The 11428-nt window shown below is 51.0% G+C and overlaps 1 protein-coding gene and 1 non-coding gene across 4 annotated transcripts; both read right to left on the reverse strand.

Moving 5' to 3' along the window:
* Nucleotides 1-372: 372 nt before the first annotated feature.
* Nucleotides 373-445, reverse strand: TRNAT-UGU. Its single transcript has one exon. It is a non-coding gene; the product is annotated as a tRNA-Thr (tRNA).
* Nucleotides 446-2910: 2465 nt separating this feature from the next.
* Nucleotides 2911-11041, reverse strand: TRIM7 (tripartite motif containing 7). 3 transcript variants are annotated; one of them, XM_011362142.2, is made up of 6 exons: nt 10725-11041; nt 7481-7711; nt 6774-6796; nt 6373-6488; nt 5854-5889; nt 2911-4602 (listed from the first exon to the last, which is right to left on the reverse strand). In XM_011362142.2, exons 2-6 carry the CDS (start codon nt 7703-7705, stop codon nt 4004-4006), a joined length of 999 nt encoding a protein of 332 aa, XP_011360444.1. In that variant the 5' UTR covers nt 7706-7711; nt 10725-11041; the 3' UTR covers nt 2911-4003. The 3 variants fall into 3 exon arrangements, with proteins under 3 accessions (XP_011360444.1, XP_011360445.1, XP_023387598.1); XM_011362143.2 differs by having other exon boundaries at nt 2911-4515; nt 10725-11037; XM_023531830.1 differs by lacking the exon at nt 10725-11041 and adding an exon at nt 10046-10698.
* Between the last annotated feature and the right edge of the window lie 387 nt (nt 11042-11428).

An 11428-nucleotide genomic window follows, 5' to 3' on the forward strand; every position in this document is an offset into this window, starting at 1 on the left:
CGAGAATGGAAGACCATGGGTAGCCCCTGGTCTGCCCCAGGAGGGAAGACCTACCACGAACTCGCCCCGAGCGCGCGCAGAAGGAAGGGAGCAAGAGACCACGGGGAAGAAGGGGTGCGGGACCTGCGGAACCTGTGACCGGTAGACCAGGGATACAGTGGATGTGACTCTACCAGGGATAAGGCCACGCGAGGAAGGGGCCTTTGAACCGCTGACGCCTGCAAGGCAAAAAACAACAACAAAAAAAAACACAGGAAGCTTCACCAGAGTCTGGCTTGCCAGAAAGGCGGAATTCGTGTCGGCTTGCGCATCTTAAGCTTTTCCACCTTTCAGAAAAGTTTATGAAGTGGGAGGGGGAAAAAAAACTTGCGTAGGCCCCAGCGAGATTTGAACTCACGACCCCTGGTTTACAAGACCAGTGCTCTAACCCCTGAGCTATGGAGCCAACTGGTGAAGAGCCTTCTGCGCACGAGCACTTAATGCTTCATCTGTATTCGCGCAGTCGCAGATAACTATATAAATGAGCCACAAGACAAGAGGCGGAGTCGGCGTTCCTCCGCCCTTAAGGGCTCCGCCCGGCTACTACCACTCAACCTGCGGCTTCTGTAAGTATAGGAGCTGCAAATCCTGGGAGGTCTGCACAAGGAAGGCCGGCATTTCGCGCGCAAGTCCTCAGACTGAGGCTGTGAGGGACGGCGTGAGGGCGGGGCGCGCGGCAGTCCCGGGAGAGACCTCTGGTGGGCGGGGAGTCAGGGACGGAATGGGGGTGGGGGGCGGTTCTGCGGTTGATCGTGTACGGGAATCTGAGGCGCAGGTCAGGGCTGCGAGGGGAGTACTCAGGGGAAGGGTGTGAATGGGCCGGTCCTGAGGGGAATCCTGGTCCGGGCGAGTCAGGGGCTGAACCGTAAGGTGTGGGGCGGCGGGGGACTCTCTTCTCTCCCACACACAGGCCTGCTCCCATCTAGAGTCTAGGGATCAGGAGAGAGGCTGATAGAGAGTGATGGGGAAGTCAGAAGGTCCAGGTACGAGTTGGTGCTGGGCCAAGAAAGACTGGGTCAACGTAGGGGGACCCTAGCTCCTCCCGCACCTATAGGCAAATTAGGAAAAGGCAAAATCAAGGCCCGCCTTGGATTCATGGGTTGCTAGTTCTGTTAGGGCACCCAAATGGCCCTCGGGTTTGAGGGCAAGGAGAGAGGATAAGGCCTCAGGTGAGGGACAGTAGCCCCTGCCCGTCAATGGTCAGGAAGTGGCAGCTGTAGGTGGTGGACGTTGGCTAGTGGCCCAAACTGCTCTATGGTCCCTACAAGGCTAGATGACTTAGGTCACTGGGTGGCCAGGCCAGCGGCAGGCCCCTAGGTGCCCTCCAGTCTAGATGGTGAGGAGCCCTGCAAGAGTCTGGTGGCAAGGACCTGGGTTGTCGTGCCTTTGCAGCTCACAAGGATATGAGATTAATGGGTGGGGTCAGAAGGACCCAAGTTAGGCCAGTCATTGCTTTCAGAGGCCCAGAGACCTCAGAGACCCATACCCAAAGGATGGGAGAAGAAAAGGCACACGTGCACACATACTCTCACACCAGCATTGTGACATCCAAAGTCACCACACTGCCCTGGTGACCAAGGGAGAACATCTCTGTCACCCTCCTTGTGCAGTTGTTATGTAACTGTTATATCTCTGCAGATATATATAGATATCTATGTAGTTATTCTGCAAACTCTGATACACATACAACCACATTCACAAACACAAAAGGTGTACATATACAGACAGCCACCCCTACAGTCCCCAAATCTGGCCCTACAGGGCCTCCATCAGTCACCCTATCTTCTGTGACCTATAACATGTGTTGAATACTTCAGCACAGTTGCTAGATGATATAAAAGGCAATTGTGATACTCAATTCAAAAGCCATACAGGCCTAGATAACATTAGGGCTTGATGATAACATTAGGCAATTTAATTAGCAAATCAATGTTAGAAATGGGTCTTCCTTGTGGAAATCAGTGGTATTCAAATATGTGGATTGGCAACAATGTTCTAGAGCTACACTCCATGTATGAATAGGGCACAGGATTCACCCTCTGGAATGCTGCTGTAGGCTGGACTCTTATATGGTCCTGTTCCCAGCCTGTAGGGTACTGGATTCTGACTGCTTGGCTCTGTGTGTGCACTGGGTCTACCTTTAGAACAGGTATCCCCAGCCCCCGGGCTGCAGACTGCTACCGGTCTGTGGCCTGTTAAGAACCAGGCTACACTGCAGGAGGTGAGTGACAGGTGAGCAAGCAAAGCTTCATCTGTATTTGCAGCCTCTCCCCAGCACTAGCATCACTGCCTCAGCTCTATCTCAGATGATCAGGCATTAGATTCTCATAGGAGCACCAATCCCTGATGCCGAAAAGTTTGGGGATGGTTGCTCTAGAACAGTGTCATGCTTGCCCTACAAGCACCTTGAATGCAACATGTGTTTGAAGCATCTCAAGGGCTAGAGCTCAGAAACTCCAGGACTCTTGCAGCCAGACTATTTGACTGTCATCGTCCCTGCATGCCAATACATCTGTCTAAACCTGTGCAGGACAGAATTAGGTCTGAAACTGGCTTTCATCTAGCCGGGCACCCATTAGTGGGGAAGGAAACCTATAGCCCTCACCTAAATATGGGATGGTTAATATTTAACAACAACAAACCAATAATAGACCAGATTGACCTAGGTCTGTTTCAATACCTCAACCCTATACATGTGCTCATACACACCCTTTCCAAGATCCACACACCCCTCTGCCCCCACAATCTGAGGAATGTGCACATTCCTCGCACACAGAAGTACACGTGTTCACCCAATCTGGCAGAAACCCTTGCTCATGCTTGTGCTCTTGCACTCAGGCAAGCCAAGAACGAGCCAAGCAACCCTAGAAATGAGTTCACAGTCTGTATTTCCATCTCCATCTCCTTTGCCTGTGGAGCACTAAGCAAGGAACAGCCCACCACCACCCTCCAAGAAAGCCCAGCCACACAGAAGCCGGGGAACAATTCGCCAGGGCAATAATGGCCACAAGCTGATCTGGCCTTGAAACTAGCATCCTCTGCCATTGGCATACATTTGACAAGTTCCAGAAAGAATCTGTCAGGGGCATGTGTGTGCTCTGTCCATTTCCATGCTGGTGTTAGTTAAATCTGCAAAATTATAAGTGCTGTCTTGTGTTTCAAAATTCCAGAAATTTTGGTCTCCTTACCCAAGGAAGACTGTACTTTGGCACTTGAGAGGGATTCAGGCATCTGTGAACACACATGGCTGTCGCTGTGGCCAAGGATCTGCATATTACTCTGTAACATCAAGTTGAGGGATATTGGAAGGTAGCCATGCCTATATACTGTTGTCCTGAGCTTCTCCCTCATGTGCAGGTCAAGGTTTTCCTTCCAGTCCTGCCCCAGACTGTCCTCTGAGCTGGGAGTACAGTGCTCCTCCCTGAGCAGATGATTTGGTCAGGCCAGCTGGATTCAGGTCTCTGAAGGCAGAGCTAGCAGCTGACAAGAAGGCAAACAAAGCAGAAGTGATAATGAACCTGGCTGGCTCCCCACCTTGCAACTGAGGACAGCACAGGACCAGGGCTTGATGTTCCAGGGAGCGAGAAGCCCTACTGAGTCTGGGCAGTAAGCCAGAGTGAAAAGAAGCACCTCTGTCAACAGGTGGGCTCCTGTCCTCACCCAGCCCCACCTCATCACAGCAGGCCAAATCCACATGCCAGAACAGCAGGCAGGGGACAGGCCCTGAGGATCCAAGTGACCAGGTGACCACAGAGCCCCTTTCCCCCACTGCTCAGTTTTCATACTGTGGTCACCAGAAACTCCTCTAAGGCAGCTGGGGGCAGGAGAGTGACAGGTAGACCAAAAGTGAGCAGGAGGCTCCCGAAGGAGAACCACCTCCCATCCCACAGGCAGCCAAGAGGGCGAGTTCACCCTTAACTGAGCCATCCTGGCCCCGCGAACCTGGGGGGCTGGGTAATGCCCCTCAAGGCCAGATTCGCAAGTAGGTGCCAGTGGAGCAGACAGAGAAAAGGGGAAACACGCGCTCATGGAAGTTGACGCGGAAGGTGTAAAGGTGGCGCATGTCCTCCACGGCGTAGAAGGACACGGCCCCCACCTCCAGGTCCAGCGCCACCCGCACGCGGGACAGATGCCCACAGCTGAGGGGTGTCCGCTCAGGGCTGGTCACTGCCCAGTACTGCCCGCCATTGAGCTGCAGCGCCCAGACGCCCTCTTCTGGGGTGAAGGGCGTGAGGCCCTTGCGGCGCACACTCTCGCGGGCCACGCCGAAGGCCCAGCCGTCCTGGGGGCCCACCTCCACCTCCCAGTGGTGCCGCCCGGAGGAGAAGCCACAGGACGCCAGGACTCGAGTGTTGGTATCGAAGCGACGCGGGTGGCTGGGCAGGTCTTGGACCCGCTGTCCAAGGCGCACGCTCTTAAGATCCAGAGAGAGAATGAGGCGGGGGTTGGCCGTATCGGGGTCCAAGGTCAGCTCCACTGTGGTGGGGAAGACAGGGAGAGACTGCCCATGAAGCCCCTTGCACGGCTGCCGCCCCTTATTCCTGCCCCCCTCAACACGAGTACCTGTTGAAATCAAACAAATGCAATGTACAGACCTGATTGGGACCCCAATTCAAGCACAGACAAATCCAGCAATTTATAAGACAATTAGGTGGTGTCCAACACTGAGATACTGGAAAGAATGATCAGTTCTTTTAATTATGATGATGGTTTTGTGGTGTTTTTTTCCCCGTAAAGTCTATCTCTTTAGAGATATTTATGGAAATGATCTATGACTTGCTTCCAAATAATCCAATGGGAAGAAGTGAGTAGGAGTGTTTATGAAAAATATTAGCCATGAGTTGATCATTGCTGAAGGTGTGTTATGAGTACATAATATTTGTTATGCTCTTTTCTCCAGTGTATGTTTGAAATCATCTATAATTAAAAGCTCAAATATGCACACTTGTAAATATGACTGTGTTCCAGGCCTGTTCTAGGCCCTGGGAATCGCAAAGATCGCTGCCCTCCTACTGAGGGGAGGATGGGAAAGACAAGGAGAACAGGCTGTAATTTCAACTGGAGGGCCCGGGGAAGGCCTCACCAAAAGGTGCATTTGAGCAAATTAACATAAAGGAGGTGAGAGCCAAAGCAGTTCCAGGCCAGTTGGGTGTGTGCTTGATACATTCCAGGAGCAGCAAGGAGACTGTATGCTGCACAGAGTGAACCAGGAGGCGAATGTGTAGTGGGGCCGGATCCGTCCAGCCTGGAAGACCTTGGTGAGGATCCAGCCTTACTGAGTGAGAGGTTCCGAGCAGAGGAGGGGCTGATTCAACTAGTTTAGATTCTTCCCAGGCAAAGTCTGACTTAGCAGGGTCATCGGTATCAGAAACAGGTGCCCTCACCACCTCCACTCCCAGTGGGTTGGATCCCACTCACCCCAGAGCTCTGCAGGAGTCAGAACCACCTCCCTTCCTATCCTTAGACTCCTCCTGCTTCCCTTGACCCCTGCACACAATCTTGTCCCCAGGAGAGGTCTCGGTATATCTGGGAGTGGGGAATGGTGACAGACAAGCCCTCCCCAATCTAGTATCCCGAGGTGCAGAGTACTTTCCCTCTGTAGCGACCCACAGCTTTCAGGCCTATGGGCCCCATTGTAGCTTGAAGGAGTCAGCATTGTGAGCTGAGGATGAGGGGGAACAGGGAGCAGATGGCATAGTCACTGAGGCCAGTAGGTAAAAGGAACTGGCCGGGCACAAAGCACAGAGAGACAGTCACGGGCCGGGACTGGATTCTCTCCGTGGCTACATAAGGGGCACTATCACCACAGCCTACCTTTCTCCTCTTTCTCCAGCTCTCCGCGAAGATCCTCTGAGGAGGAAAAACAAAGCAGGGTGTGCATGAACGACAGAGGAGATTGTCTATGGCAATGACAGTGGTACCACCTAGTCTGACATTTATGGCCCTGCTTGCACATTCCCCAGATACACCAGAGGCACAGGGCCCAGTGCGTGTGCATGTGTATATGTATGTGTGTGTAGGTGTGTGTGTGTGTGTGCATGTGTGCGTGTGTGTAAGTGTGGGGGGGGGGCAGTATTCTGGGTCTCCCTTTCCTACTTCTTCCTCTTTTGCCTGGAGCTAATCAGAGCTAAACTCTCCTTCCTCAGCCCTCTTTCTGTCCCCCATGCTTCCTGCCCTGTCTGTCCCCAGGGGAAGCTTCTTGCCCTGAGGTGGCCTGAATAAATTAGCCACCATACACCCCAGCTGCTGTTTTCTCACACAGCTTCTGGAAAGGCACATCCTTGGGACCCTAAACCACCAGAACTATGTGGCCCAACCTCCCACAGGCCCTACCTTTGAACTTCTTGAGCAGCCCCTTTAAGACAAAGGTCTTAAGGGAAACATTCCAGACTTTATTCTTCATCTCAGAAGAGACTGTGCTTGGCTTGGGGGCAGGCACATTGCTGCACCTGCAAGACAAGGACCCTAAGGAAGGGCCACCAACATTGTCCCACTCCCATAATTAGAACAGCTAGGTCCTCTTGGAGAGAAGAGGTGGACAAAGGGGAGCCTGATCTTATGCCGATACCATGGCCAGACAGGTGGACTTCTGCCTCAGAAGGTGCCCAGGTAAGGCAGTGGGGAATGGGAGGTGAGAAGTTGGGGCATGGGGGCTGGGGGAAGAGGGAGAGAGTGCAATGGACAGGAAGAAGAACCAGCTTAGAGAGGCCCAAGGAACTGTTAGGTCTGCTCACCTGCTGAGTGTGTTTTTGAATTCCTGGAAAGACAAATGAAAGAAAAAAACAAATCAGCATTGAGTAATCTCCACTCACCTCTGGCCCCTGCCCTGCTTCCAGGGGAATAGGCAATAAGCAGGTGTACCACATCCACCATCTGCTCAGCCGCAGGCCCCAGCGCCAAAGGCTTTCCACTTGGCTGGCAGCTGGGCGTCTCATCAACCTGCTCACAGCTCTGCAAATGCTCCCCTCCTTACAGGATCATCACTGCAGCCACATGCTGGGACACAGAGTTGCTTCTGCTCTTGACACCACCAAGACAAGTCACAGCCTTTACACAGCAACTGTGCATTCAGATCAGTGTCTTTTAAACAGCTGTTCTTGACCCATTTGTGACTTGTAAAGTTTAGCAGACCGTGACTATTTTGAAGTAGAATAGAAAGCATCCGAGTGCATCACACCTGAGAGGTGTTATTTTCCGAGACTTTCGTCTCAAATGTGTACATATTGGAATACAATGTAAGATATATCATTGTGGTTCACAGTCAAGGAAGTTTTGTCACATCTTTTTAGACCTCTAACCCCAGGACAATCAGGGCACCTCTTTCCAGGCCCTTTGGGCTCCAGATTGTGGGATTCTACTAAACTCATAGGATTGAACTGTTCTCACTGCCTTCGCAATGCCTTAGGATAAATGACTCAAAGCCCTGGGGAGCCAGACTCACCTGAAGAAAGTCAAGGTCAGGCTTGCGAGCTGTCTCCTGGATCTGGCTGCTGAGCTTGGAGAGCTGGGTGATCTCTCCCCCGAGCTGGGCCAGGTTTTCATTCTGCTTTTGTGTCACCTCCCGGGACAGCTCCTCCAGGCGGCCCAGGAGCCGGCCCTCCTGCTCCACAAGAAAGGCCCGCAGTGCCTGGAACTCTGCCCCTACCTTCTCTCGCTCAGCTGCCATCTGCTTCTGTCCCAGGATAAGTTGGAGGGGCGAGGAGATGTGGGCATCAACACTTGGCATTTGGACAGGGGCCTCTGAGCCATCCCACAGGGCAGAGATCCAATCCATCTCACTGCTAGGGGTTAGAGGCTCACCCACACGTGCCCTCTCTAATTTAAATATCCAACTCCAAGCACTTAGCAGCCTCAACACATGCTCTCCCTTCCCATGTCACAGATGTGCCTATGTGTCTCTGTGTACCCAGGCTCTGCCACCAAGATAGGGCAACTTTAAACTCACTCCCAGAACACTCAGGGCTGCAGTTTCCACATATGAAAAGTGGGAGGGATAAATTATGCCTCCTGGGGCCACTATAACGATTAAACTGAGGTCACCTTTTCGTCCCAAACACATTTATTCCATGTTAAGTACAAGGAAATAGGGACAATATAATAGAGTCACTTGTGCTAAGCCCCTTGTCACCAAAAAGACTTCATTACAGTTTCAGCTGTCCCAGAAATGGAATCTTAAGCCAGCCAATCAGGAATCACCTTTGTTCAGTAACCTGCCTGATAAACCCCTGCCATCCCCTTTACGGAAAGTAACCTTGCAATAGCTGACCCTTTTTTTTTTTTTTGGCCTTGTACAGCTTCCTTGTTCCTGCTCCCTCCGCCTATAGAATCTCTTGCCTTGTACAGATCTTTGGAGCGCCTTTCTATCTGCTTTATTAGATGTGGCCTGATTCATCAACCACTGAATAAAGCCAATAAGATCTTTAAAATGTACTCAGTTGAACTTTGTGTTTTAACATGTGTCACCCCTCCAACTTTCACTCCTCACTTTACTTCACTTTAAAGAGCACCACTCTGCTGAACAATTATGAAGGTAACGCATGCTCATAATACAAAATCTGGGATATGCAGAAAAGTAGGAAGAAGGAAAACAAATCAATGCCAGGGACCAGAAGTACCAGCACACCCACAGTGACCCAAGAGAGAACATGCTGTGTGCAGGCTTTGTATTCTATTCTTTCCATTACTATTATTCACATGATTGTCACTGTCTTCAGACACAGACTTGTGCTCCTGACCCCTGATTCCTTACATGAATATGTGGGAGGAAATGCACGTAACATAACAAGCAAGACCTCTCATGGCCAGTGAGAAGTGAAAAAGATTCTGTCTCTCCAAGACAAGCTCCACTGTCACAATTCTTCCCCAAAAACTCTAAGGGAGGAGGGATGGCTGGAAGAGGAGACTGTAGTGGGTTTTGAAGTCAAGAGACCCAGCTTCAGGCCATGGTTCCCCAGGACCTTCATAATCTGGACACTGGGTGAGCAGGTGGCAGCAGCATGGGGCGCTTTACAGGTGTTAACTCACTCAGCGCTGACAACAACCCAATGACGTGAATTCACTCATTTTACAAATGAGGAGACAGAAACAGAGAGGCATGTCACCAGTAAATGGGGGATCAGTATTCTAACCCCAGAGTCTAAACTTCTTACAACTATACCATATGGCCTCCCAAGGAAATAACACAAGTGGGACAATATTAGCCAAAATACTCTCTAAATCAGGGTTTCCAACCTCAGTGCTATTGACAATTGAGACCAGATCATTCTTTGCTGTTCAGGGCTGTCCTGTGCATTGTAGGATGATTAATCAGCACCTGGCCTCTGCCACTAAATGCCAGTAGCAACCCTGCCCCAGTGCTGACAATAAAAAATGTCTCCAGATGTCTCCTGGGGGCCAAAACTGTCCCCAGTTGAGAACCACTCCTCTAAATGGTAAAAACATTTTCTGATAAAGTATTCACTCTCCTTGTTACCATTGTCCTCTGCCTCTATAGTTTCATTAAATAGGTATTTTGTAATTCTAAAGACTGTGGGAGCCAAAGGGGTGGTGGATTGGCAGAGGACAGAGGGGAAAGGGCTAAGCAGTGTCACAGGTGGGTGGGGTTAGAGACCACAGAGCTGTGGAAGGCCCTCTGGGTCACAGATGGAAGAGCCACACACTCCTTTCTCCAGCAGAGGGGAGCTGGGCTTTTCCTTGGGGAGGAAAATGAATGATGAGAAGGAATGGCTGGGATGCACACTGGAGGCAGGTACACCATTTACAGTTGAGAGTCAGGAAAGGACCTGGGGATATCTGAATTCGGGGTCTTCCCTTCCACCACCTCCTCCCCACCTTGAGGATAGGAGGGCCCTCAAATTCATCTTTCTCCAATTCCCAAATCCAAAACTGAATGGCCCTGTCCTAACAGACCCTAGTAGATCTTTTCATTTTTTTAACATCACCTTACTGAGCTAGGAAATGAAATTGTAAGATAGAAAATTACAGTCTGTAACCCACATTTGCTCACCTTAACCAAAATGAGCCCTTTTTCACTTTCTTGTTCCTTCGTAGACAAAATGTCATTTCTGCCCACGAGGGGGCGCCGGGCACAATGCGCTGCCCAGCAGAGGCTGCTGGAAAACAGTCCCCAAATCTCCTTCCCTTAGTTGGACCGGAAGCAGCTCTGACAGCCACTGAGCCCCTCCTCCTTGATCTTAATTTCAAAATCTAAAAAGCTCTAAAAATGAAAAAACTTTTTTCATAACTCTTTTAGTGGCAAAACATGCCCTGACTAATATGAGGCTATTTACTGTATTTATGTCCCCATAATTAGTATTAATATTCATGTTTCTCTGCAGAAACATCAATGCATTCGATTACAAGATGCTCTACAGCCCCCACTGGGGTGTTAGGTAATATTAAGGTGCCTATATATCCGAATTCACTGGGACAGTTCCGATGTAAGCCAGCTGTTCTAGAAGGATTATTTTAGCACTCCCTTTCACTCTCAAGAGCTCTAGTTATATAATAAAGTATATGGCCACCCTATATAGTATGTATCCTATTATTTTTCTAAAGTCCACCTCTACTGCTCCATAGGCACACACTCCAACACCACACATAAAAACATAGCCAGAAGTGGGGGGGATGGTGACTGGCCCTCTGTTGCTGCCCAGGGGGTGCCCACCTGGGGGTCCCCAGCTCACCAGGAGCTCTTTGCTCTCCTTCTCTTCGGTGGAACGAAACACCTCATAGTCCTCCAGATCCTTCTTCAGGACCTTCAGCCTGGACTCCAGGAGCTCCTGCAGGAGGGTGAGAAGGGAGACATTGTAGGGATTCTGGAAACCCCCATATTTGCCTTCCTGGAGCCATCCAGGAGAAAGGGAAGGTCTTGCTCATTGAGGAGGAGGCCGGGTTGAAGCCATCTCTGGACGAGATGGATACTGTCTGCTTAGACTGCACAGAGGGGGACAGGGCAACTTCAGGGTGTAGCCAAAGGCTTTTGCATCTCACTTCCCCAAGACCATCTGTGAACGATTCCGGCCGAAACACAAGCCCAGCCCCGCCCCCAGCAGCCCAAAGTTCCTTGTCCTCTCCTCTGCTCTTCTCCCCATCATCAGAAATTCCTTTGTGTGGAAGAGTTGGAGCAGAGTAGGGAGCAAAGAAAGACTGGGAACTGTGCGCCCAAAGCCTCCGCATACATCTCAGCTGAGGCCCCAGCAAGGAGGCAGGAAAGAAAGGAGCCAGAATCAACAGCTTTGACACAGCCCAGACGGCTCTCTCCACGCTCTACTTAACCCTGGAGCCACCTACCTCTCCCTGACCTCTTGGGAAGGTCGTCCCACTCCGGGAGAGAGCTGAGAGTGGGGGCAGCAGTCGTGTGGGTGTGCCCAGGACGCCGCTAGAGGCC

The sequence above is a fragment of the Pteropus vampyrus genome, unplaced genomic scaffold, assembly GCF_000151845.1.
Source record: "Pteropus vampyrus isolate Shadow unplaced genomic scaffold, Pvam_2.0 Scaffold74, whole genome shotgun sequence".
Lineage (NCBI taxonomy): Eukaryota > Metazoa > Chordata > Mammalia > Chiroptera > Pteropodidae > Pteropus > Pteropus vampyrus.